This window comes from Umbelopsis ramanniana, assembly GCF_025399195.1.
Source record: "Umbelopsis ramanniana AG unplaced genomic scaffold K450scaffold_26, whole genome shotgun sequence".
Taxonomy (NCBI): domain Eukaryota; kingdom Fungi; phylum Mucoromycota; class Umbelopsidomycetes; order Umbelopsidales; family Umbelopsidaceae; genus Umbelopsis; species Umbelopsis ramanniana.
Window position 1 is genome coordinate 52,543 of NW_026252112.1, and position 25,825 is coordinate 78,367.

A 25,825-nucleotide genomic window follows, 5' to 3' on the forward strand; every position below is an offset into this window, starting at 1 on the left:
GTTTATCTTAATACTGTGGGTAAATACAAATTTATCGTGAACAAGATGAATGCGTGCATGATTGTACCCTCTTTCCGAGCGTGCATTCATGTCGATCCTCCACTATCACTGGAATATCTATGTATAATTGGAATTCTATGTATTAGTGAACGGGGACATGTGGAATCTATTGCGCTATGCGTTTTCCACCTGCAAATTACAAAAATATATTAAGAGCTGGCCGTAGTATAATAGATGAAAAGGTCCATTCATCCCTCTTACCGGTAAGAATAGTTTGAATTCAGGCGGCAGTTCGTCTTCACCATACAACTTGTCTGTAAAATAAACCCTTCGAAGCCGGCAATTCGCATGGATTGTCACTCGTAAAGTCTCAACATATTGTGTCCCGTATGCTCGTTTGGTGAAATCAGCCAGATTAAATGTGACCTGGTTCCAGCCAGGGTCCAACCGCATTGGCATAGTGGTGATGTAGGGCTTTACTCTTGTGCTCCCCTAAAGATGTCACATTTGTACTTAGACCTTCGTACCAAATTTTTATGCTTTCATGGCATCTGTTCAACCAACCTGAAAATTTGATGCTCGGAATCTGCGTTTAATGCCCATATCATCCATGATTTCGACTTCAAAAGAAAAATATCGATTCAGGTTTTTGAGTAGTAATACTAGGTATGGCAGCTTTATGCCGAGCGTGCGATCTGGTCGAGGTGGACATGATATGTAGGTGTCGGCTAGATTTGATGATAGGATTTCCAAGGTCAGTGAACTAATGTGTTCGTCAGCGACGCGCGAGATGTGAGCTTTGCTGATGACTTGGGAAGTCTCTTCCGCTGAAGTAGTCTCCTTTGAGTCTGCTTGTGTTATGTGCTCTGACCATAACTGTAGCGGTTCATTTCTGCAACAAGGTCAATGCAGGATCTTGGAATTGTTAGGAAAACTAGATACTGAAAACGTACCCAATACTATAGAATATGGACAGAAAGCCAGACTAGGAAGTTTGCGAATAGAGTCAGGTATTGTCGAATGGGAGTTCAAATCGACCTTGCTTACCTGAAATGTGTTTTTGAACATGAAGGCTCTGAGTTGAGTCTAACAAAATTGGGGAAAATTTCAACGTATTCTAATTGATATTATAACCATTGGTGGCGTATAAAAACAGTTCATGCTTCGGCGAAATCATACCTGTCACCATATTTTCTGTTAAACTTCTTCTTGCTTACGGGATACATAAGATTGACTGTGTGGTGCAAACTCCTATTAGTTATACCATGGGCATCATTATGCACAATGACTATTGACTCCTTACACAGTGGTTTAGATGCTCTGATTATGCTCAATATGCCACTAGTATTTGAAGGCTAATGTATTTTTTAAAACGATTCTACTAAAATTACTCTCCCATTCTTTAAAAAAGGAGCACACCAAGAGATGGATCGCCTTCCTTGTTATGACATGTAATCATGGTAACATGGAAAACCCCCCAGATTACTTGGCTTCGTATATTTAGACATACAAAAGTGCATGAACATCATGGATCTTCTCTACACAAGCACATAATACTGAGATTTTCATCAAACATCATGCATGAGATTAAACTTTCGGACTGTGACAATAGATAATAGCGTGATGGTTACCAGTTAGTCATTCTTCAACTTGGAGTCTCTCTACTAAACTTCGTCGTCTTTCCCCTGCGTATCGTTCTACAGAGTGGATGGGGTGGACTAGCACAAATCATAGGAGAAATCATGAAAAATGAGAGGTTTTTTCCTACACATCTCGTATTTTTATTAATTCAGCTCGTGAAGGCGAGCGAGCCTTGGTTAACAGCATCGTACGAACTTTGTGCTACCCTTCTGCTGCGGATCTGTACGAATGGCTGACTCCATTGATCATCACTTCAACCTTTTATCTTTCGTTGATCTTGCTTTTCTTCCTTTTTCCACTTTTCCCGGGTAAACCCATGCGAGATATATCATCTATCATTCCTGGTTCCCATCGAATCATATTCGCCGCAGTTGTCCTTCTGGCGATGGCTCCAGTGTCTTGGGCTCAAATAGACCCATTGACAGGGTTACCGCCATATGCTTCCCCTAAGGGAAAGACAACTGACATAGATTCATACCCTGTGGCGCCAACATCGTTAGATTGGTCCACCTTGATAGTTAGAATCGTCACCCAATACTTTCTATGGTGGCTTCCCGACTTGTTCCTCATGGTCTTATGGCAAAGGCAGCCTGTGAAACTGTGGCTCATACACAGTATGCGAAAGGTTTTTTTCAACTGGAGGCCAGGCGCCGTATTTGTACAATCATGGCAACCAACCGAGGCCACTGAAGCATACAGAGTCATACTTGGTGGTGAAAAGCTTCCCGGATTGTTTCCCATGCTGTTCACTCTCGCTACTGATGGCTGGACACTTGCGAGTGGAGGACTGTCCGTTTATACGCAATGGGTAACTAGCAATCACGATGTTAGTGGTTGGAACGGCATATTTCGCTTCTATAACCCTATTGTACCGTCTATTGTATCATTCATCAGCATAATTGCAGCATTATGCAAAGCAAGCAACAAAGTGCGAATTTATTTGATCGTCGCAGCTCTAATCATTTGGCCAGCTATCTTTTTTCCTGTATACATTTTACATGATTCTAGCCACATGTATATCATGGAAATCATGGTGTTCATCATACAGCTTAACCCATTCTTAATTATAGGATTGGAGTTGGTATCAATGGTTCTCATTGGATTGGACCGTGTCTTCGCCCTTCCTGTTATCGCTACTTCAGATATCAAACGGACCGGATTTCCGTTCCCATCATTGAACAATTGGGCTTTTGGAGGTCCTTTTCTGGCTCTTGGGATTGTAACGCTTCTTTTCGCGGAGGCAGGCATGATGACTTCCGCATTGGAGATTATGAATTATGTCAAAATCTTACAGCAAAAAGTTGTAGCTCGATTTAAATCCAAAAAGGAGGATGCACGACCTAACGTCTTACCCATGCACCAAGTGTCGGACGAACCTATTGAATCGATTGACAAATCTCCATTGGGAAAGAAAGATAGTAATTCAACCACCAGACCATCCACTTCTGAGCCACCATCTACTCATCAGCGTAATGGGTTACAGTCTAGCGTAGCACAAACTGTCAACCAGCCATCAACGGCGCACCAGGAAGACTTGCAGATAACGAGTGTACCATCACCAACGCTTACAAATTCCAATATTGAGCTCCAGAGCAGGTCCCCACCGCCTGCTTATTCGAGTACCACTTCGACCCCGCGGGTAGATGTGCGGCCACCGGTCCAGACTATACCGACAGCTCATCCAACGGATAGCATAGCTCCAAATACGCAACTTGATATTGGCCAGATTTACCATTTGATAACAGGAAGAAACACGGACGGCGCGCAAGTCGATGCTTCTACGCGCCGCAATACATGATCCTGCGAAGAAGGACGGCGATCACCAAAGTAGTATAGCTCCTATTGTTGGCTTAAAACTAATGTTTATAATTATACTTCAATATCTGGCCATAATGTGCTATAGTAGCTATTCTCATCTTGTATAAAATTATAAAAATAATAATTGCAACGGTATATGGACAAATTAATAAACCCAACACTAAACAAGTACGGCGGGTGGCACAACAATTTGCACCTCAGATTTTACCACGGTGGGAGGACTGCATCCCAGCAGAGGTGGTACTGTCGCTCAAAAAGAAGTGTCTCGGATGACAAAGTCGGATTTGCGGAAAGCCCTACTTATTTCTGCCTAGCAGCATACATTTTCTGTAAATCTCCCTTACCACCAAAGCAACACACAACTAAACATACTGGCTAACAAATTACAGAAAATATACATCGCTTAATCTTTATTAACGGGAGTCATATCATGGAGGGGAGCACCGTCACGGAAGTTGGCAGTTCTCGCCTTGAAGTCTTCGGTTTTGTTGACATGTGGCCAAGGAGTGTTAGGCACATCCTTGCCAAGGAAAGTACACAGCTTTTCCCAACCATCGACACCAGTCTCGAACCAAAGGAGTCTGTCTGCGGGAACATAATTTCTGACATCCTCGTCGTGTTCTTTGAACTTTCGGACCATGGTTTCTCTGTCTTTCTCTCCCTTGACCTCACCGTCCCAGATGACCTCCTTGGCCATGCGCTGGCCGTTGACAACATGAGCAGGCATACCAGGTTTGTTCATCATCTCCGTTGCGGGCATAATGGTGTTCATAACACTGCTATACCACTTCTCGGGATCTCGGGTGGTGTGGATAACCTTTGCATCGGGGTAGACTTCCATAAGCTGCTTGTAGAAGGTGGAGGATGGCCAGTCAACGGCGGCATTGAATTTTCCATAGGCACGGTTCCAGTCCACATCTTTGCCTTCCCATGCTTCGATGAACACTTCGGCATCGGCATTTGGATCAGTCATGATAACGATCATATGATGGACATCATAGCTGTAATAAACGACGTGAGTATAGAGGCAGACAACATTTTGATATGATCCCCGTGATAGTTACCCAAGTGTGAGTAAAGCCTCGCGCATAGCAGCAGTTCCAGTACGTCCCCAGCCGGAGCCTATGATTTGAAGAGGTGCCATATTGTAATAAGTGTTCTGTAACAAGGGAGGTTAAAGTGAAACAAGCTCTTTTATATGCGAGATACGATCCCCCAGAGTAAACTGTATTCAGCATGTCGGAGTTTGTATTGCGTCATATCGCGCAAACGGAGAAGGGTAAATTCTGCACCACCATTGGAGCGTTGCTGGCTAAATGGCTGATAGGACATCAAAGGTTTTCGAGTCAGTCATCGCTAAGGATGTTGTTTTATTGCAAGCTCAAAAGTTTTGAACAATCTGTATAACTGCTTGTATCACCGTTTCCATGACTTTAAGAATCTGACTAATAAAGTCCTTGTAGATACGGCAAAACTTTTCCGAATATTTTCTTGTCGGTTTCCAGATGACTCAGGAGCACGCTAATATTTTCTAGTAGCCATCCCTGGTAGCACCAGTTGGGATCATTGCATGTTGACCTTGCATAAGCAAAGTTTACTGGCTTTACTAGCATCAACTTTACCTTCTACACCCCAGCCATAACCATTTAGCTGTCTCCACGTACAGTTGCGCAGGTGGTACCCCGCTCAAAGAAAAATGCGAAACTTTTCAGGCAATATCAATGCTATGTGCGGTGATGTACGAGCACACTGCTCTTCTTTTGCACCATTCGTGTAATACCTCAAACAAATATGCTCCACACGGCAGCCAACACCTTCGACACAGCGGCGTATTGAGATATCATTTTGTAGTAACTTGGCTACCACTCTCAGTTTTGTTGTTAAAGGAGTCGATGTTCCTATGATTGCTAAGCCTTTATTTACGTGACATGATTGCTTTATTGAGAGCATGCATGGACATTGCTGCGGATACTGCTGTGTGCTTTGCCTCTTTGGTTGACTTGGGAAAAACGGTATTCAGTCACATTGTCTCCTTCAGCCGGCGAAGGCCAGCGAACCCTTGCCTTTCATACCGAATGGTAGTAGCAGTCCTAATCAGCCACCTTGTGAACACAATATGAGGAGTTTATTGATTATAAGGATGAAGTGCTGGTTGACAGCGAAGTGACAACCATTAATGTTGTGACCAAGCCAGAGTGGAAATCATCACGGTCCGTGCCATGTAAGCAACCTACATAGGTGTGTTGAATACTTCAGCTATGGCTGGCTAATGAATTCTTCACTGTGGAGAATACGGTCTACTTGGAGCATCCCTTGGCAGCATGGCTAAGCAACTATCTGCGACCTCTGTAAACCAAACCAAGCCTCAAATCAGTGAAACGCTACACATGAAATCAAAGGCGGTTCCCAACCACTAACCTTTCTGCATTATATACATCGCCACCGCCTCCTCCCATATGGAAGATACGGCGAGGACGTTGGGCAAATCGCTGTTGCTTACGGTCTTCGGCTGCAGCTGCAGAGGGACGTCAGTTAGCCCTGTAACGATGGTGCAATGAGGGGTGACTCTAGCTTACCAGTACGGGCGTTGGCTTCCTCCCTTTCTTCATAGTTGAGAACAATTTGCTTCAGTTGTTGCTGCTCTTCCCGTTCAGCTTCTTGTTTGCTACGCGTGTTGATGGCAAGTAGAGAGTCGGACGGGACTTCCATAAGCTTAACTTGTTGTCGATTGCCTTTCTTGGTCAAGAGCGTAAACGACATGTTACCATCGGCTTGCTCGTTGGAAGCAGCAAAGGTTCGTCGATCTTGAAACAATTACAGTATGTTTAATTTGAGACACCAAGAGCTATTTTTTCATGTTTTTTCTTTACCTTGACCTCCGCGAAGGTGCATTGGAATGGGAACGTCAAGCATGGCTGTTTTCTTTTCGAATTTACGAGATTCGACGCTTTCGCTCATCATCCTACTGAACTCTTTCTCGAACTCTTCGTCTTCTTCTACTTGCTCTTCCCGCTTTTTAAGCATCACAACATCTTCGTCCTCATCTACAGTTGGCCCAGCCAAAGATTCTTCGTCTGACATATCTCCAATTTCATCTTCCTTGTCTTCTATCACGTCGTCATCATCACCTTCATCGCTTGACGAGCTTTCTGGTCCACTATCTTCAAAACCATCCTCTTGAAGCTTGACATCACCACCTATTGACTTACGGTTAAATGCATGAAAAAATATATAGCATATTTGATTGATCACATTACCTTGAACAGTCTTTAACTGTTCTAACAACATTTGATCCACCGCTTCATTTGCATCTTCATAGATTGTTGCAAGCTTGAGATTCGGTCGCAACAGTTCCAACGTATCCATCACCATAAACTCCACGTCCATAGGTGGTTTTGACTTGGACAATATATACATCTGAATACGAGTGAGTAAGCTGCATTCAACGTCAAAGGTATAAGATTAAAATAGGACCTACCTGGAAGAATATCAAAAATGAATCCAGCTTCTTCTTGGCACTTCCTCTATCAAAACACATGCCACAGGTATCGAGTAATGTGCAGCATAACCGGACACGGAAAAAGTCATCAGGAGCATCTATAGGACAGAAGCGTTCTCTAGATGGACGCCCTAGATCTAGGAAGAGGGCACAGTTAGGAAAACCTTGAAGTTGACCATAAAATATGTTTTCCCCATTCAAACAAACTTACCATGCCCAAGCGTAACAATGGTATATAAAGTATCGAATACAAGAGCAGACTCTATCATACGATAATTATACAGCTCTCCCAAATATTTAGCGGTAGCGATACGCCTTTGATTGTGCTTGAAGATGTTCATCTACAAAAGGTACAGAAGACATTAATGGAGGTGCTCATACTTCACGCTCTTTTGCAAAATTCCCATCGTACCTCTAAACCAACTCTGATTTCCTCAATGACACTGTCCACAAGCTGCACGCCAAAATCCGAATGGTATCGATTCAATCCACTGGCGAGAATGGAAATTAAGTGGATATTGCTATACTTGATTTTCCAAATCTTTTGAAAGCACTTGTTCATGACATGAACAATCTTCGGATCAGTCCAATCCAACTTTCGGAACTGCTTGAGGATCTTCTCCAATGTTTTCTTATTCAAGTCCCCATAGACCAACTTTCGAATGTATCTTTCCAGCGGTGGTCGCTCCTTCTTTACGATGGCTGAGCGATCTGGTGGGTTGGCCTAATATGGATAGTTAATACCGAATTCGCGCATAGCGTAGTGCGCTGATCGTACATACCTGATAGTACGCGTTTTCAACCATGAGGATATACCGATTATCAAGATGCTGAATGTTTTTCTTGCGCATGACAATTTCAAGCTAGATAGACGCAAGGCATTAGTATCTAACCAGCATAAGTAGGTGTACTGGTTAGAAAGCACTCACCATATTGCCCATGCGGACTCCGGTTTCTGGAGACTTTAGCAAGAAGCGACCACATGTCTCAAGCAAATTGCAGACAATATCGATGTTCTGATTAGTGAAGTCGTCCAAAGCAACTTTGAAAATATGGAAGATAGTGTGAGCTGGTGTGATTCTGAACTTGGTCAGTTCTGCTAGGTATCGTATGTTCTGTCATTGATAAAAAGGTAAATGCCATGCGTTTAAACAGAGCAGTACAACGTTCAGAGCTACGAACCTTGACACGAGTCTCCAATAGATCTGCAGACTTTTTGCGGAAGAGGCCTTTGAACTCGTGCTCCAGCTGATGGAAATGATGAATTATTATGGACAGAAAGAGAGATGTTTTGCAGCTTGATTCTGTACTTACGGTTACCAATATGGCGTCCCCAATATCGGGATAGTAAGGATTCAAAGTAGCAATCAGTCGAGCATAATAAGGCAAGAGATCTACACGGGTGCGAGGCACGGACAGTAAGGTCTTTTTTGTTTTCAGAACGTTAGTACATCCTACAGACAGCTTTTTACTCCGTCTTCCAAAATTCCCCACCTTTATCAAACGCTTTCTTGCCGACTTGGAGTTCAAATAACAAAATTCGACCGCAACCGAATCAATCATGTCGCGGTTGTTCAACGTTGGCAGACGGGCAAGAAGTGCATCTAATTGCACCATTTGCGTCGACTTTATTCCGGTTCCACCGTTAGCTGCATCGTCTGCTTCTTCTTTGTCCATCAGGGAGCTTGAGAGATATGAGTAACAGATCCATGCCAAGGAAGGAAAAGAAAAAGGAACACCTACTCGACTGTACCGTCAGCTGCTACATCAAGCTCGGTATCTTGATCCGCATCAGCCACTTCCGACTCAGGTTCTGCACCGGCTTCATCAATGTCGTTCTCATCGATCTCCAAGTGCTCCATCTTTGAAATCAAATCATTTTCCTTATCGCCATCCGTCTCAGCAGGTTCGCTTGATGCATCGGGAGACTTGGCTGTTTCGTTATCCGCATCTGTGGCACCATCACCAGCTGTTTTACCATCCTTTCCAGCATCCTTTCTGGCGGCAGATTCTAACAATACACCGGGTACAAGGACTTTGAGATCAGCTAATTTTTCGTAAAAACTTCGAGCATCCTCGTCTTCCCAAATGCCGTTTTCCACTGTATCCTTGTTGTCTTCGGAAAATGTGTTTGTGCCATTTGCACTGATGATTGACATTTTCGTTGTACCGTCATCGTCTGGTAGTTCAGGCATTTCCACATCCAAAGCGTCTGCCATGCTAAAACGTGTATATAGGGTGGTTATTACCTAGGTCAATAGGAGGTACGGTTAGGAGAGGGGGGTAAAACTTACGTTTGAGTGTTACTCAAAAGCTTTTCATAGGCTTTGGTCAGCTTTTCGTAGTTTTGCTTCGTTTCTTCATTCAGCTGACCTCGGGAAAAGAGGATTTCATGGTTGCGCTGGTCCATTCTCTTGATGAATTTGTGTTCCTTTACCACATGTTTTTCTAAAGTTTTGTGGTAATCCATCATCAAGGTTTTAAAGGCTTCTCTCGTGGCCTTGTTGACCTGTGAATCTGCCGCTTCGCCACTCGTAGGCATGTTTTTAACATCGTCGGGCAATTCATTTGAAGCCTGATCGGCTGCAGCTCGTTGCTTTCTTGGGGTAATACCGACTATTTCACTTCCATAGTTCTTCATGAAGGACGCTGCGAGCAGCAAGTTGGCATGTTGCGTTTTGTCGTTGGCGAATAGATCGCGCAAGATAGAGTAGACGAAACCATGTCCCGACTGCGCATCTTGATCCGCCTCTTTTGCATCCTTCCCTTTCTCTTTGATGGATGAACCAGACCCCACCAATCCTGCAACATTATCTCGTTGTGTTTCCATTCCTTCCAAGTTGACAGCTGCAGGAGTGGCAACACCATCACTGACGTTCCTTAGAACATTGACAAGCCATAGCTCTGATGCCAGACGAAGGTATGTTCTTTGCCGAAGAACTCGACTTGTATCCTCTTTCTCTCTCTGTTCAGGAGTGAGGGATGCTAATTGTTGTTTTGTAGGTGGTGCCAGTACTTTTGCAAGTTGATATGTCAGTAGCAAAGTGAAACTATCGGGAAATCGTTGATGAAGGGCTGAAATGACCTGTCAAGCATGAAATGGGTTAATTTTTCATGACGGCGGTTATAGGAGACCCTAGACGGGTCAAGTAATGCTTACTTCAACGCATGAGGTTACGTCTGAACTGGTCTTGCATTTGGCCATACCCTCAATGACGGCACCAACGATCTCTGAAATATATTTCTCGAGACTTAGTTTGTTAATGTCGTTCAGCAACTGAGTCTGATAGTCAGCTTGCAGTGATGTCTTGCATTTTTTGATGAATGCAGTGTTTTTCTTAATGTTGCTATCAAGACTGCGGAACTTTGACGCATCTTGAACAGGTAGTGAAGGTATTAGTCAATGGAGGAACATGGGGGACATGATCGCGAGCCCTCAACACACACCTGCTTTGCCTCTGGACCATGCTTCTTCGTTGGCTGAGGCCAGTTCCTTTCGCCTGACTGGATCCATTGAGTGTCAAGAGCAACGTGGGTCACGAAAAATTCGGAGTCAGGACCGCCCAAAAAGTCACAATTGATATATTGTGAGGGCGGCTGCTTTTCAACTTGGCACTTCACTCATCCGCCATGATCAGCGCATTCTTCATATATAATCAGAAGGGAGAAGTGCTTATCTCTCGATTATATCGACACGACCTAAAGTAACCTTCATCTGGAATTTCTCCTCTATCCACCGCCCACCGTGCTAACATTACCCTTGCATTGCAGGCGCTCGGTGGCCGACATCTTTCGCATTCAGGTCATCTCGAACACAGACGTCCGGTCACCCATCATCACCCTCGGCTCGACCTCCTTCTTCCATGTTCGCCACGAAAATCTATACATTGTTGCAGTCACCAAGTGGAATGCCAACTCTGCTTTGGTGTTTGAGTTCTGCTACAGAGTCATTAATATCGGAAGAGCATATTTTGGCAAGTTTGACGAAGAGGCAGTCAAGAATAACTTTGTGGTGATCTACGAGCTGCTGGATGGTAAGTCCCATCACTCGAATATTTGCCTGCCCGTCCTCCCTCCTAATTAACGTGTGCCGACTCTCATCATAGAAATCCTGGATTTTGGATACCCACAAAATAGCGAAACAGATACCCTAAAGATGTATATTACAACCGAGGTTGTCAAGTCAGAGCGAGCTGTCGAAGACTCGAGCAAAATTACCATCCAAGCTACAGGTGCTACGTCCTGGAGACGAAGTGATATTAAATACAGAAAGAATGAGGCTTTCATTGATGTTATTGAGAGTGTTAATCTGTTAATTAGCAACACGGGTAAGTATTTACGGTTTTTGCTTATGTTTTGAGACCATGCGACTCATTCATGCTGTTTAGGAACTGTACTTCGTGCGGATGTATCGGGACAAATTCTTATGAGAGCATATCTGTCAGGTACTCCAGAGTGCAAGTTCGGTTTGAACGACAAGTTGTTACTGGACAAAGATGCCGTGACAAAGTCAAAGTAAGTGTGTTAGAGAAAAGACTATTATCACATGCATCTTTTTCTCATTCATTGCGCTTCATTAGCCCTTTGCGTAGACCCAATGCTGTTGAAATTGATGATTGTCAATTTCATCAATGCGTTAAGCTTGGAAAGTTCGATAGCGACAGAACCATTAGCTTTATACCACCCGATGGCGAATTTGAACTTATGAGGCAAGTATTTAAAATGGCCTCAACACCATGTATGAAAGAGAGGATTTAGATTAAACCAGTGGCGCCCCTTTTGCAGATACCGCACAACAGAAAATGTGAATTTGCCCTTCAAGGTCCATCCTGTGGTGAATGAAATTGGGCGAACAAGAGTCGAATACAAAATCAATGTCAAGGCCAACTTTTCACCAAAACTTTATGCACACAATGTCGTCCTCAAGATCCCAACTCCTCTCAACTCTGCTAAGGTCGAGGTCAAGGTTGGCGCAGGAGGAAAGGCGAAATACGCACCAGCTGAGAACTGCATCATATGGAAGTAAGTCATTGACTGCGCTGCAGTGTATTCGGGGAATGATATGTTGACTTTTGGCGGTTGCAGAATCCCACGTTTCCAGGGCCAGTCCGAGTTCACCTTGAGCGGAGAAGCCGAATTGTCGGCTATGACACATAAGAAGGCCTGGTCACGGCCTCCAATTGCCATGGACTTCCAGGTTTTGATGTTTACATCTTCGGGATTGCTTGTTCGATTCCTCAAGGTGTTTGAGAAGAGTGGATACCAATCTGTCAAGTGGGTTCGCTATATGACCAAAGCCGGCTCATATCAAATCAGAGTAAGTTTTTGGGAACGGCCGTTTATTGCTGTACTGAAAGGATTGGTTGCTAACTTGGATTTTCTCTTTTGAACACTAGTTCTAAGCCCTTGTATGTGGATGACAATGGGCTCAAGTTTACCGAACCCATGTCTAAAAAAATTAATTCAACCATCCAAAGTGACTTTTGCACCCGAATAAACTTTTTATACAACCCCAGTTTTTTTTTCCACTCATTTCATCCATCATTCATAATGAGTTACGGTCGTCCTCCAGGTGTTGAATCCTTCTCTGGAAAGCCTCCCGCTCTTGGAAGCTTTCCTCTAGATCACGAAGGTAAGGTGCCACAACAAACGCTTGATGGCGTGCAGAATGCAAAGACTGACAGACACATGCTGGTAGGTGAATGCAAGGATTTCATGAAGGAATATATCAAATGCCTCAGAGCAAACAAGAACAACAATGGAGCCTGTCGCGAGTTCTCTCGGGCTTATCTTCAATGCCGAATGGACAAGTGAGTTTACAACCAGGCAAATGGAACAGGATAGGAACGATGGATTGAACAATTTATTTTTTTGCAGCGGTTTGATGGCGCAGGATGACATGAAAAACCTCGGATATCAAGACGCTAGCAAACAACCAGCCAGCGGAGAGCCCAAAACATGAGCACACACAGTTACGAAGTGTGTGTAGAACGAAAAAGCTTACTGTGAGCATAGTACAGTATCTTGTGTATCATAGCCCCCGTTCAGTTGGTAGTAGAATCATTTCTTACAACGTAGTCCATGTAAAATGTGAAGCCTGAAGAGACAATCTAAAAGCATAGATAAGATTAGCCCATAGAAGTGTCATTCTTAATAGAATTTGAAAAACTGTTGCATACCCATCCAACACTGCTCAATATCCAGTCTGAGAAGAATCCATTGGTCGGTCCAACACCGCGGCCAACCGTACGAAGCAGTTCAGTGAGGAAGTCTGTCGTGATGGCATAGTAACCAGCTTCGAGGCCTTTTGTCAAAGAACGAGCGCACTCTTCTGGGGTCTGTCCCTCACTGGCTCCTTCGATCACCTTGGTAACGTGGGGCTTGGTTTGGTTCTACACAAGTTTTCTCTGTTAAGCATGCTTCATCGAATGTGAATATTGGGAGCCAAGTCCACCAACCTCTATTTCAAATCCAGGAGTGAAGATTGTACCGGGGAAGAAAATGTGAACGTTGATGGTATAACGTTGCAATTCGTTACGAAGCGTGTCGGCCAAACCGCGAACGGCATATTTAGTCGGCGAATAGGTTGACCATCCAGCAAAACTCATTAAACCCAATACTGATGAAACGAATACAATCTTGCCATCCTTGATTTTAGACTCCACCATTCGCTTTGCCGCTTGCTGATAAAGAAGTGTGTCAATTGAGTGTTGTGAGATAGCTAAACAACGAGTGTATCCTTACGTGGGCAATATAGGCTTGGCCGAGGTAGTTCAAATTGGAAAGGAATTCGAAATCTTCCATGGTATGATCCAAAAACATCTTGGGGAACGAGGCACCTAAGACGGATCCAACCAAACATGAGGATCAGCATGCGAAATAACCCCACCCGGCAGCTGCTGCCACCCAACTTACCAGCACAAGCAAAAACATAGTCGGGATCCCGGTTCATCTTTGCTTTGGTTTCATCAAAGATGCGAACAATATCGGTTTTCGAGGTCACGTCAGCACTGACGGCGAGAACGATCTGCGACGCATTAAGCTTCTTAGCCTAAATAAAAAAGTGACGGTGAGTCTCAAACAAGGTTCCAAGTATTTTACAGCAGCCCATCAAGGTACCTCGATCTCCTTAACGGCGACAGCCAGCTCTGCTTGTCTTCGGGCAACAATGACAACGTCAGCTCCAGAAGCGGCCATGGAAACAGCCAAGGCTTTGCCGAGTCCAGTGCTGCCACCGGTAATAAGGCAAAGCTTTCCAGCTGGGCGAAAAGGCGGACGTGTTGCTCGGCGGTAAATGACCTGTGCGGTGACAGTGGCGACCAACACCACGGCAAGCGAGATGAGAGCAGATTGCCAAGGATGAAGCTGTCCGACCATTCCGCTGTAGGGAGTAAGTTTGAGAATGTGATCAACCAGCGACAAAGGCATTCTGACTTTTTTAGAAACAAAGCACAAGAAGTAAGTTGAAAAAAGTTGACTTTCAATTTCCATAAAACCCACTCTCATATTCACTAATGGTCCAGAGTCTAAATGTGTCTGGCATTGTAAATGCTTTTCGAGTTCTTCGCAACCCAAGCCTAATTATCCCTCACTTGGTTGTAGATGGTAGGTGCCTGAACGTCAGAAAATTGGTTTACTTGAACCGGCTGCCTGAACACACACACACTTTTTCAATTTTTGGTAGACATACGGCAAATCGATTACAAAAAGTTGAAGCAACAGGGAGTCAAGGTGATGGCTTTTGATAAGGATAACTGTTTGACTGCCCCATACGAGAACCGTATATCGGCTGATTTTGAGGTATAGTCGACGCTTGGTGTATAAATGTTGGATTTCCTCTATACTCATCCCACCACATAGCCGGCGTGGAAGCTTTGCAAAGACACATTTGGTCACGACCGAGTGATCATTGTCTCCAACTCGGCTGGTACAGATGACGACAAGAACCATCAACAGATAAGTATTTTCTAGCATAATTTGTTATAGGAGCCACCAGTGTAGACTGACACCTCTTTTGGACCATTTACGCTGATGAGGTTGAAAGCGCTCTCGGAGTGCCTGTCCTGCGACACGCCATTAAAAAGCCAGGTGGTGGAGGTGCACTATTGGAGCGGTTTCAGCACGTCGCAAAGCCTCGAGAGATGGCCATGGTGGGGGACCGCTTATTCACAGATATACTTTTCGGAAACCTGAATGGCACCGTCACCGTCCTGACGCGGAAAATCATTAGCGAAAAGGGCGACAATGCTATAGCGGCGAGAGTAAGTTTCACAAAGTCTGTTTGATATATGTCTACTGATGACTGATGGAATATTGAACTAGATACGACGGTTCGAGCATCGTTTGCTGGACTTTTTACTGAAACGGAAGGTAGACCCTCCGACAATTGTTGATAACTAGGGCGTGAAGTGTCGGCAAGGAAGCAGTGGCTGGATAGAGAAGGAGCAAACCTCTAAAGGTATAGAAATGTACAAAGTAACTTTAGCTCAGGGTGTCTCTACATCCTGCTCCATATCCATTTCCTATGGCTGAGAATGAGGGCTGAAAATGAGGCACTGTACAATCAATAAAGACGAAAGGTTGCTGTATTGCAAATCCGATTGATTTTTTATACATGGAGCTCAGTTGAAAATTACAAGCTTAAATAGAGAGAAAATTACAAGTGGGGGTTTTTTTTAGCAACAAGATGTAGCCAGTGGTTCTTTCCTACGCAACACTAGTCGCGCATATTAGTGACGATTTGCTTGAACCAGTCTTTACCTAGAGTATAATGTCATGTTAACTAAAGCGGTGCGATACTGGCTACAGACGTAGAAGAACCTACCTCCTTGGATCAAGATATTCTCTGGCTCGCCTCCGGTTTCAAATGTCCATAGCTCGCCATCATGAAAGGTTTCAATTTCTTGCCAAGTGGGAAAAACAGGCGTGTTATCGAGGGGAACCTCTCGACCGGCAGCGGTTTTTATACCTGTAATTTTCATAGTCCGTAACGTGGCTACGACATGAATTCTATGGGCCAACGTCTTGCCTGTATCGCTAGGCTTGATGGCTATCCACACACGATGGCCAGCTGTGAAATGCTTAGGTAGCTTGCACGTGATGTGCCTATTCTCTGATTTTTCTGTGTTATAATGTGTCAGAAAGGGATGTCTCCAGCGTGGGATGGGATATGCTATACATACCTTTAGGTAAATTAGGTGGTGTTTGTGGTAAGGCTTTTCGTTCCAAAACCTGAGTTCCTGGTACAGGTGTATCGACACGGTAAAATCCAAATTCATTGTGCGGAACTGAAACATACATCTCGTTAAGAAGGGCTACTACAATGCGCAACAACCGTCCATATTACTTACTTCCAGCAAGGACGTCTCCTTGAAGCATAGCAGGTGGTAAGCTTGGAGTGATGGTAGGCGGATACAAGGGTGGCTCGGCAATGGTGTTTCTACGAGCGTCAGTGGTAGGCGATTCCGGGACACTCTTACTCCTGCTGGGGATAGGTTTCGGCGTCATCGGAATGGGCGGCCGCAAAAGCTTGGGAGGTTGTGTGGTACGCGTATAGGGTTGTGGAGTTCGCGTCATAGGAGAGAATTGTTCAGGGGGAGTTGATTTCGAACGATGATGTAAAGGCGAATGATACAGAGCCGGGGTATTGACGCTAGCGACAGTAACCTCATGAGCCATCTCCACCTTTTCATCTGGCTCTGCCGCTTCATCCTCGTTTTCAATTTTGATGCTTTCATCCGGGGATTCGTGGATAGTCTTGGATTGATCGGGATTGCCGTTGAGAAGAGCGTTGAGGCGCGCTTGCATTTGACGAAAGTTGGCTGCCGATTCGGGTCGCTGTATGTCAGCGGCAACACTAAGGCTGGGCCTTGGCTCATTATTTGCGCCGGATGGATTAAATTCGCCTTGATCTGCTGGATGTACAGCCTTGGACGTAAAATATGAAGAACCTTCGTTCACAACAACATTGGGTGATTCGCTGTCCTTCTCGATAGCATTTGTATCAGCAAAAGGGTCTACAAGGTCAATCGGTTGATCTTCTTGTTCTTTAGACTGGCTGCTCGGCGCTTCATCTTGACTCTTTTCCGATCGAACAGGTTCCACACTCGACTTCTCCTCTACCATCTTCTTGTGGGCCATGGGACCAACACGAATCACAAAATCAGAATAGTCGTCAGAATCACTATCTGAGTCACCCAAGCGAGTTGCCACTGTTTGTATCTTGCTTGGGCTTCTCTTGACTTCAACCAATTGTTTGTCTCGGACATCATCTGGCTTGCCCACTGTAAATTGGCTGAGGCCAGGCTTAGATAGTGGTGTAGCTTGGTGTGCCCATTCATTATGTGGTGATTGTGCTGTAGCTGGGTGTGCCCATTCGTTTTGCGGTAGCTGTGGCTGCGCTTTTTGCCGATTGTTTTCATTGTACTTCCATTCCTGCTGATTGGCATACACTGGAGTATAAGACGAAGAACTATTCTCTTGTTGATTCGCTTGTAGTGGTTGATAATGATAGTATTCTTGCTGGGAAGGAGAGAAATCCTGATATTCATTGTATGCATCGTTCGAGTAAGAGTTCTGAGGAGGACTAGAAAGATAATGGCTGTTGGATGGAGGCAATGACATCGGCTCCGGTCGGGGTGCAGGAGGAAGTGCCGGGGCGGTATTTGAATGAGGGGTAGGGACGATGAACATCACAGGGTCGCGTCTCGGGTAGGTAGGAGGCGCTGACGCTGGAGGTTTCGGTGGTATGGTACTGATACTTTGGTATACCTGAGTACTTGTTGGTCGCGTTGGGGGAGGAGAAGGGGAGATGGTAGGTGGGTATGATGGAGGAGACGATCTGCCGCTGCTGTTAGGCTGTGGACCCGTTGGTGATGATCTAGCTGGAGACCGTGGTGGAAAAGTGCTTATATCGACTACTGTAGGGGTAGATGTCGTCCTTATTCGACCGAAAGGCATGGTTTTATGTGTAGTGGGGGTAGTTACTGCCGGGTCTGACTTTACTCGTGGTAGATACTCTAAAGGTACCGAGGTTTTTCTTGGTTAGCTTGACGAGTTAACTAGTTACGGGCGATTTTTATCTTACCGGGATGATAGGCTAAAGGTTTTGGAGGTCTCGCAGGCAATGGCGGCGGTGAAGCTGATCCTGTTGACGATTGTCTGCTGGATCTGCTCTCTTGCGCCTGTAACTCTTTGGCAAGTTTCTCATCTTCCTCAATCTGGGCACGCTTTCTAGCTTGCTCTTGGGCAAACAGTAATTGCTCCTCCTGTTGCAATTTCTTTTGAAGTTTTGTCGACTTGTTGTCGGCAAACAACCTCATTTGCACAAAACGAGGAGAGGGTAATAAAAAAAAAAGGGCTCGAGCTTGAATTTTTCCCCAATCGACGGCCTATTTTTGAAAGTAAACAATTTAAACTCAGGAAATCGTTACGTTTATTGTCATTGAAATCTTGGCATCGCCTTCACCGCCTCAAGAGCAGCGTTTAGTCCCTGTAGACATGCTTCTTTGTCTTCAGGGCTGGTGTTTTCAGTAATCCACCACGGTGCAATGGCTTCGCGGAGCTCTATAAGCTTGGCATGGCTATCAAAATGGGGTATAGTCTGAGGGGTGGCTACGTGATGATGCTCTAATCGCTCGTAAAAGCCCTTTTTCAAAGACGGTTCTGAATTAAGAAATTCGTACGATGCAAAATACTCTTCTGTACAAGGAAACATGCCACTCCACTCAAAATCAAGTAGACCAACTATTTTCAATTTGGTAATTTCATTCTCTTGAACTCTTGTCACCATAATATTTCGTTCATTGAGATCACCGTGAGTGAACACTCTTTGCGGTGCAGGGGGAAGTGGTTGTTCACCGGATTTCATGCTGCGCAAGAGGTTTGATACTTGATCCCCAAACACTCGGAGTAAAAACCCGTATTTATCTTGGCGATGCAAGGTGTCTATTTTGTTTTCTAGTTGATGGATCATCATTTCTTGATATGCATCCCAAGGCCCTATGCACGCTTCAACGGTTTTTCCAAGCTTTAGTGTATCGTTAGCACCAAAAGCGAAATTTCCAATTTGGGATCCAAGGCAAATGTTTTGCTTCAATTCGCCAATATGCACAGCCAGCTGTTCAAGGAGGTCCTGTTTTTGTTTGCTATCCAGGGAGCCCCACTCATGGTCCAAGCTTACACCAGGTAGCTTGCTCATCAAAAGATATTCGTGTCCATACTTGTCGGACGAATTATTCCAGTCCAAGACATCAGGCACGGGTGTGGTTGTGTACTGTTTAGCCAGCCGAATTCCAGCCACCTCTGTGTCCGTTTTGATTTTGGTCCAAAAGCGCCCTTGAACCTTGAGAACACGCACATTCTAATTATGTTTGGAACCATTTCAGTGAAAAGGGCTTGGCATACATTACCTTTAGCACCAGGTTCTCCTCATCATCGACTTGGCAATAATAAATTCGATTGTTGTAGCCCAACCCCGACTCTTTATATGCCTGTAAGGCTGCCCCGGTTGCCTCTTTGACAATAAGTGCAGCATTTTCGAATTCTATGTGAACACCTTGCTGAGGTGGTGGAGTGTTGTCTCTGGTCATACCGTGGAAATTGAAAAGGGCTGGAAGAAGGACGCTGCGGTTTCGAGCTGGTACGACATTCAAGGTGATTTGTACCTGCATCGGAGATTCAATGTTTGCCAAGGGCGGTGTTGGAAATAGCAGCCAATCAGAATTGCTTCGCTGGTCAATCAAAATCGATGTGTTTTGGCTAATGACCATTTCTCTTGTGTGTGATTTCGTTTTCAGCAGTTTAACATTTGACATGCGCAAAATTATTATATACGAAACTGGTTTTGAAAAGGTCGATGAGTGCAAAGTGGCCATAGTTGAAACATTGGCCATTTTGCGAAGTTTATTGAGTACCGGGGATACAAATATGTATAACTTCCTACACCTCCATGCCGATTGCCATAGGGCGGAATGGATTGTGTCCACGTCAGATACGCTATAATAAAACCGCGTTTATGTTAATCCTTTCCTGCATTCTGCTTTTCTTCAGTTTGTTGGAGGCAAGAAGCTTGGCCAGAGCAAACATAGCCGTTAAACAATTTGTAACAAGGAAGAAAATGAGTGAGCGCCGAGTAAGAAAATGGAAAAAATTATGAAGGCTTTAGATAATGCGCTTTAAATCCAACACAGTGGTTTGTCTAGAATAAATGCTAAAAAGCCAGTATGAATTACGGCCTTTATGACCTTTACGACCTTTACGAAATTCGTTTTAGCGAGAACCTGGGTATGAAGAATTCAACTTTAACGATATACCGAAAAAGAAGATGTAGAGCAGGCTTTATTGCTAGTTCGGTTACCAGAGGGCAGACCAAACATGAGCCTGGGAAGCTTTAATTATGTCCGCAAAGTTTACATTACTTGCTGGAAGCGCTGGTCTCATACGATTAGAAACATTGAATATATTCAAACTCTCCAGAATATGGTTGCAATTCTGGGATTCAAAATGAAAGCATTATGGCTTTAATACAGTGGCAAGCGAAGAAGTGTTTAACATAGTTGTCATGTTTCAAATGCTTTGAATCTGGGGGCTCTTGTGCTATCATGAAACTTCCTAGTCAATACGAGGTTGTTGCTCAGGGAGGTTTCGTGTAGTTGAGAAACGCGGCTGGCAACTTTTTGCAGGAACTTGCACTGACAAGCAAAACAACCAAGAAATAATGTATATTGAACGGTGTTGAGCTATGTGATTCCAACTCTTTTTGCAAGTAATCTTTGACTATGTCTGCTACTGGGTATCCGCATAGGTAGCTTGCAGTTCGAACCCTCACTATTGACATCAGTGAAATTTTCCTTGACATTTTCCTTTTATTTTATGTCTTCTTCACCAGAATTCGTCTCGATACACATGAAACAAAACAGCATTTAAAATTTTGTAAGACCATAATTTTGTTTGGTCATGGTGTATTCATTGCCAAAGAATGAAGATATACCAGCTTATCTCAAGATAAACTTTTTATGTACTGCTTGACCTATGATTGCCTTGCTTATTTCATCTACGATTGCTTTGGGCTTACCTTCCAGTGGATTAAAGTATCCTGTCGTTGCTTGTTGAGCTTCAAAGGCGAGACTGATGAGAGAAAGTCTCTGCCAAAATCATTGCAGTGACTGCTCTCTTACTGGCTGAGCCGAAAAAAAAAAAGTGTTCAGAAGCCCATGCAAGAAACTAGCGGTAAATTTTTTATCTCTTATTGATTTGAATACTCTTTGCCAACATGGACCCTTCTAAATGGATTGATGTCACCCCCGAAAAGTTCAACTATCACCTCGACCATTTCGTGATCCCTACCCATTACGAAAAGGATGTCTCCAGTATTCTGATTCCCCATGGCGTTATCATGGTAACTTGTGTTCCGTTCGCTTTGATAAACCTTAACAGTGGTTGATAAGTATTCCTCCTTTTCTATCATAGGATCGCGTTAACAAGCTTGCCCGCTTGATCGTCGATGAAAGCAACGGTCCTCTTGGTGAGTGTAGACGAAAAAAATTGGTAAACACCTGCTCCTGCCTGCTAACCATACACATGATCAGTTGTTTGCTGTATCCTTAAGGGCGGACATCAATACTTTGCTGATCTGGTTAATGTTATCAAGAAGCTCACCAAGAAGTCTGGTAACTCTGTTCCTCTTAGCTTAGAGTTCATCCGGGTCAAGTCTTACCATAACGATCAGTCCACTGGTGATGTTAAGGTCTCATTGACTGAGGACGAGTGCAAAGAGTTTAAGGGCAAGGTAGGTTAAAAAGCGCGGCAGCGTTGAAAAAGTCAGCAGACCCGCTGAGCAATCTATTTTCCTCTTTCTTAGAACCTCTTGATCGTCGAGGATATCATCGATACCGGTGCCACCATGGTCAAGTTGTTGGAAAAGCTCAGACAATATGAACCTGCTTCCATCAAGGTCACCAGTCTTCTCATCAAGAAGACCGACCGATCCAACGGTTATATTCCCGACTATGTTGGCTTCGCCATTCCTGATGCCTTTGTCGTTGGTTACGCTCTCGATTATAATGAATACTTTAGAGACCTTGACCATATTTGCGTCATTAGCGTAAGTGAAAAGCGAGTTTGCATGATGTATGACGCGACCTTTAGGCTAATATAGTGTGCCCTTACAGGAACATGGAAAGGAAAGATACGCCAATGCATAGGAATAAAACGGCTTTCTGTACAAAACTGGGGCGCTCACTTTGTAACGTGAACGCTCCTTTGACCACAACATGTTTGCATATAGGGCAACATTTATTATTGGTTGCCCCAGTTTTTAAACTTGTCATTTTTTTTTTATAAACACATCCACTCGTCCCATTTAATGCTTGGAATGGCAATGACTATTTAGAGCTTGGAGGTAAACTTGCCCTCATTGCCTTGCTCTCCGCGTTCTTTGGCAGCCAGTCTCTGCTGTTCGATGGCATCAAAGTGTTCAGGGTTGACAAAGAAATCGGCTCCCAAGTCTGTATTGCCAGGCATGACAGAATATTGATCCATGTCAGTGACGCCCTCGCTTCTCAAGAACAAGTCATCAATGAGGTTGTGGCCGCTGCGGAGACAAGACGTTTTAGTACGGATTATTATAAATTTGGCATATTAACGATGACTCAGTTTACCTAAAAGCAGTAGACTTCTTTGCGAAAATACGACGAGCAGCTTCAGCCATCATTTCAGGCTTTCTAAACCATGGGAAAGAGCGTGTGGGTATTATGTCAGCTGAATTCAAGCTTTTACAAAAGTGTTCGTTGTATCACTGTACCTGCCAATACTGGCCACTGCGTCGCCACCCAAGAGGTTTTTCACAGCCGCGGTTTCAACCACAGAAGCGGGCCATAAAGTATTGACGGCAATACCCTGTGGGCGAAGTTCGCCAGCCAAACCCAAAGCAACCATGCTCATGTTGAATTTGCTGATAGAATAGGCAACATGGTCGCGGAACCAGTCTTCGCGAATAGCTGACAAGGGAGGTGAAATCATGAGGACGTGAGGATTGCGCTTGGACTTTGACAAATGAGGAATGGCGTGCTAGAGATGAAGGCAGATAATCAGCTTCACGCGTAATGTCCATCACGATTCGTTCCCTCCTACCTTGGCTACCATCCAGCTGCCTCTTCCATTCACAGCGTGCATCAAATCATACTTTTTGACGGTGGTGGACGGCGTATCGGTCAACGAGATAGCTGAAGCATTGTTCACTAGAATATCAATTCCTCCAAACTTTTCAACGGTCTTTTGGATGGCATCAATGACCTGCTCCTCGGAGCGAATGTCACAGATGATAGGCAAAGCCTTGCCACCTTGCTCTTCGATTTCTTGGGCTGCTGTGTAGATAGTACCAGGCAATCTAGGGTCTGGCTGTGCAGTCTACAAAACAAGCAGGTTCAGAGTTGGACCACCCTCTTCTGTAGCGTAAGTCTGACAATACCCTACCTTGGCGGCAATGGCCACGTTCGCACCATCCTGAGCGCATCGACGGGCAATTGCTAGTCCAATTCCTCTTTACCAAGGGGTTAGCTTCTATCGAGGGATGAGGTGGTAATGTCAATGGCCTACCTGGAAGCACCAGTGATGAAAATAGTAACACCTTTAAGAGACATTGGATAGAAAAGAAGAAATAAATTTTTTGGACATGACAGATTTCCCCAGTTTATAAAAAGCTATGAAATCACACGTGGAAACGGGCAATGTTAGAGCGGGGAAAGCCTGAAGTCCATGACTCAGCACTTTATTGTTTTTTGTCAGAGTCTTCGGCAAACATGGCTCTGACTTTATCTAAAGACATTGTTCCTAACACTTGTCCTTTACGAGTGCGAACATTAACGGTCTGTTCATCCAATTCCTTTTGTCCTACAACAAAGATATAGTTGTATTGATCAAGTTGAGCTCGTCGTATCATTTTGTTCAGTCTGTCACGTGGAGAAGTGTCTGCATCCACATAATAGTGGGGCATGTTAGACTCTTTGCCACCTAGGATTTTAGCTGCTTCCTGAGCATAGTCCATAAATTGCGTGGCTACTGGAATAACAATGCCTTGTCGAGGACTCAGCCAGAAGGGCCATTTGCCACCTGTGTGTTCTATCAGAATGGCCATCATGCGTTCAATGGAACCCAGGATGGCTCTATGTACAATAACAGGTGTTTGTATGTTGTCGTTTTCATCAGAGTAGCGAAGGTTGAAGCGATGTGGTAATTGAAAGTCTAGTTGGATAGTGGCTGTCTGATGGGATCTGCCTGCGGAATCTCGAATCATGATATCAATTTTGGGTCCATAAAATGCACCATCGCCTTCTTTTATGGTCCATGTTTTTCCCGTGGCATCCAAAGCGCTTTGCAAGGCACTTTCTGCGCTTTCCCATTCCTCCAGGGATCCAATATACCCTTCTTTCGGTCGTGTGGACAATGTAAAGTCATACTGTGGGAACTGGAACGCTGTATACACTTGTTCAACAAATTTTAAGCAGGATGAGATTTCTGGAAGAATTTGATCTTTGGTGCAAAAGATATGGGCGTCATCTTGATGGAATCTTCGAACTCGAGTCAATCCTGATAATGCGCCTGACGCTTCGTTACTGGAAAAGGTAGGAGAATTGAGTATGGAATAGCTACGCTAACGATAAGCACTGCAGACGACCCTTACCGATGCAAAGGGCTAAAGTCGGCGAGCCGAATAGGCAAGTCACGATAGGATTTGGGGGTGCTGTCAAAGATCAAGCAATGACCAGGACAATTCATAGGCTTGAGACCAAACAGACCTTCTTCATCAATTTCATTCCCCTTTTGACCGCCATGCACCATGTACATATCGTCCATATAGTTTTGCCAATGACCACTCGTCTCCCAGAGAGCCTTTTTGTAAAGCAATGGGGTCATGACTTCCTCGTAGCCGAATTTGTTATATTCAGACCTTAAGAATTCTTGCAACTTGTGAACAATTCGTGTTCCATGAGGCAACATAAACACTGAACCAGGGCTGTATGGGTGCGTCATAAATAGACTCTGAGCTTTGCCAATGTATCTATGGTCGGAAGGATCTAGGTCTGTTTGTAGCCAAAGTGAATATACAGCCTATCACTGTTTCCAAGTTCACGTTTTCGCATACCTCTATCGACTTGTTTGGGTTCTGCACTTGTGCTCTGAAATCGAGCGTGTCGCTGGACTAGGGGTGCCTGTAATAGTATTGACTGGCATGGTGTTGTGGGGAATGCTCGCAGCGCTTTCGCCAAAACAGGTCAGATGGAGAGACAAAACAGCCAGGTTAATCCAGAAACTCTACCTATATTTTTTTGAGCTTGTCGAGCAATAGAACTAATGCGACCCCTCCACATGTTGGCAAAAGGTAAATGGGCAACAAAGTGAGGTGGACGGGAGACAAAAAAATTGTGACAGGCAATTTGCCTGGTGAACGCTCTTGGCTATCTCCCTCACCATGCCCGCTAAAGCAACAGAAGAATACCGAATAGCTCTGATGAGCCTGTTATCTCAACTGTCCGAGTTGGAAAGATTAGGCAATGACTTTTTTGGGAAAATGTACGTGTTGCGGCCTTGGTTGTTTAGACCTCTTTGAAACCTCATTGCACTCATTCTCACCAATGCCCACAGCGAAAACACATTTAGTACAGCCTACAGTGGCCCCGAGGCAAAAGGTGAGCGTCCTATCTTGCTTTCTCTTCACACATGTAAATATCTAATAACTTCCATGGGACACTAGCTGATTATCAACAAATCGTGACTGTATTACAACAGCTGGAAGCCAACGCGCGTGCCTCCGGTCTGCTCAGCCTTTCCAATAACGCACCTGAAGAAGGAAAAGCAGATCAACCACCG

General features: G+C 44.4%; 12 protein-coding genes across 12 annotated transcripts; 5 read left to right on the forward strand and 7 right to left on the reverse strand.

The window, feature by feature from the left end:
- Positions 1-3: 3 nt before the first annotated feature.
- On the reverse strand, positions 4-1,085 carry K450DRAFT_240220 (uncharacterized protein). The gene is made up of 5 exons (XM_051588890.1): positions 1,048-1,085; positions 954-985; positions 565-892; positions 262-492; positions 4-189 (listed from the first exon to the last, which is right to left on the reverse strand). Exons 1-5 carry the CDS (start codon positions 1,066-1,068, stop codon positions 175-177), a joined length of 627 nt encoding a protein of 208 aa, XP_051444766.1. The 5' UTR covers positions 1,069-1,085; the 3' UTR covers positions 4-174.
- Positions 1,086-1,871: 786 nt separating this feature from the next.
- On the forward strand, positions 1,872-3,756 carry K450DRAFT_240221 (uncharacterized protein). Its single transcript, XM_051588891.1, has one exon. It carries the CDS (start codon positions 1,958-1,960, stop codon positions 3,437-3,439), a length of 1,482 nt encoding a protein of 493 aa, XP_051444767.1. The 5' UTR covers positions 1,872-1,957; the 3' UTR covers positions 3,440-3,756.
- A 38-nt stretch (positions 3,757-3,794) lies between these two features.
- On the reverse strand, positions 3,795-4,639 carry K450DRAFT_240225 (uncharacterized protein). The gene is made up of 2 exons (XM_051588892.1): positions 4,524-4,639; positions 3,795-4,460 (listed from the first exon to the last, which is right to left on the reverse strand). The coding sequence occupies exons 1-2, from the start codon at positions 4,601-4,603 to the stop codon at positions 3,863-3,865; spliced, it is 678 nt and encodes a 225-aa protein (XP_051444768.1). The 5' UTR covers positions 4,604-4,639; the 3' UTR covers positions 3,795-3,862.
- Positions 4,640-5,849: 1,210 nt separating this feature from the next.
- On the reverse strand, positions 5,850-10,513 carry K450DRAFT_240233 (uncharacterized protein). The gene is made up of 15 exons (XM_051588893.1): positions 10,406-10,513; positions 10,119-10,333; positions 9,253-10,043; positions 8,702-9,178; positions 8,453-8,642; positions 8,273-8,383; positions 8,141-8,206; positions 7,888-8,073; positions 7,741-7,821; positions 7,371-7,682; positions 7,170-7,299; positions 6,938-7,095; positions 6,717-6,876; positions 6,330-6,656; positions 5,850-6,263 (listed from the first exon to the last, which is right to left on the reverse strand). The coding sequence occupies exons 1-15, from the start codon at positions 10,470-10,472 to the stop codon at positions 5,992-5,994; spliced, it is 3,543 nt and encodes a 1,180-aa protein (XP_051444769.1). The 5' UTR covers positions 10,473-10,513; the 3' UTR covers positions 5,850-5,991.
- On the forward strand, positions 10,492-12,469 carry K450DRAFT_240237 (uncharacterized protein). Its single transcript, XM_051588894.1, has 8 exons — positions 10,492-10,662; positions 10,730-10,992; positions 11,065-11,286; positions 11,347-11,473; positions 11,539-11,667; positions 11,744-11,980; positions 12,044-12,275; positions 12,355-12,469. Exons 1-8 carry the CDS (start codon positions 10,589-10,591, stop codon positions 12,358-12,360), a joined length of 1,290 nt encoding a protein of 429 aa, XP_051444770.1. The 5' UTR covers positions 10,492-10,588; the 3' UTR covers positions 12,361-12,469.
- On the forward strand, positions 12,470-13,170 carry K450DRAFT_240243 (uncharacterized protein). The gene is made up of 3 exons (XM_051588895.1): positions 12,470-12,590; positions 12,657-12,768; positions 12,836-13,170. Exons 1-3 carry the CDS (start codon positions 12,509-12,511, stop codon positions 12,918-12,920), a joined length of 279 nt encoding a protein of 92 aa, XP_051444771.1. The 5' UTR covers positions 12,470-12,508; the 3' UTR covers positions 12,921-13,170.
- Positions 12,899-14,565, reverse strand: K450DRAFT_240245 (uncharacterized protein). The gene is made up of 6 exons (XM_051588896.1): positions 14,078-14,565; positions 13,874-14,009; positions 13,703-13,797; positions 13,417-13,641; positions 13,138-13,350; positions 12,899-13,055 (listed from the first exon to the last, which is right to left on the reverse strand). The coding sequence occupies exons 1-6, from the start codon at positions 14,462-14,464 to the stop codon at positions 13,026-13,028; spliced, it is 1,086 nt and encodes a 361-aa protein (XP_051444772.1). The 5' UTR covers positions 14,465-14,565; the 3' UTR covers positions 12,899-13,025.
- K450DRAFT_265711 (uncharacterized protein) lies at positions 14,473-15,358 on the forward strand (the record flags this gene model as incomplete). Its single annotated transcript, XM_051592798.1, has 5 exons — positions 14,473-14,563; positions 14,643-14,758; positions 14,819-14,918; positions 15,014-15,219; positions 15,281-15,358. The coding sequence occupies 5 exons, from the start codon at positions 14,473-14,475 to the stop codon at positions 15,356-15,358; spliced, it is 591 nt and encodes a 196-aa protein (XP_051444773.1).
- K450DRAFT_240248 (uncharacterized protein) lies at positions 15,267-18,619 on the reverse strand. The gene is made up of 5 exons (XM_051588897.1): positions 18,045-18,619; positions 16,309-17,976; positions 16,141-16,245; positions 15,783-16,079; positions 15,267-15,718 (listed from the first exon to the last, which is right to left on the reverse strand). The coding sequence occupies exons 1-5, from the start codon at positions 18,277-18,279 to the stop codon at positions 15,675-15,677; spliced, it is 2,349 nt and encodes a 782-aa protein (XP_051444774.1). The 5' UTR covers positions 18,280-18,619; the 3' UTR covers positions 15,267-15,674.
- Positions 18,620-21,187: 2,568 nt separating this feature from the next.
- K450DRAFT_240252 (uncharacterized protein) lies at positions 21,188-22,488 on the forward strand. The gene is made up of 5 exons (XM_051588898.1): positions 21,188-21,356; positions 21,428-21,482; positions 21,547-21,746; positions 21,819-22,061; positions 22,129-22,488. Exons 1-5 carry the CDS (start codon positions 21,231-21,233, stop codon positions 22,159-22,161), a joined length of 657 nt encoding a protein of 218 aa, XP_051444775.1. The 5' UTR covers positions 21,188-21,230; the 3' UTR covers positions 22,162-22,488.
- On the reverse strand, positions 22,231-23,603 carry K450DRAFT_240257 (uncharacterized protein). Its single transcript, XM_051588899.1, has 6 exons — positions 23,555-23,603; positions 23,432-23,498; positions 23,090-23,365; positions 22,761-23,026; positions 22,618-22,680; positions 22,231-22,550 (listed from the first exon to the last, which is right to left on the reverse strand). Exons 1-6 carry the CDS (start codon positions 23,596-23,598, stop codon positions 22,346-22,348), a joined length of 921 nt encoding a protein of 306 aa, XP_051444776.1. The 5' UTR covers positions 23,599-23,603; the 3' UTR covers positions 22,231-22,345.
- Positions 23,600-25,365, reverse strand: K450DRAFT_240262 (uncharacterized protein). Its single transcript, XM_051588900.1, has 4 exons — positions 25,275-25,365; positions 25,101-25,214; positions 24,639-25,038; positions 23,600-24,570 (listed from the first exon to the last, which is right to left on the reverse strand). The coding sequence occupies exons 1-4, from the start codon at positions 25,324-25,326 to the stop codon at positions 23,727-23,729; spliced, it is 1,410 nt and encodes a 469-aa protein (XP_051444777.1). The 5' UTR covers positions 25,327-25,365; the 3' UTR covers positions 23,600-23,726.
- Between the last annotated feature and the right edge of the window lie 460 nt (positions 25,366-25,825).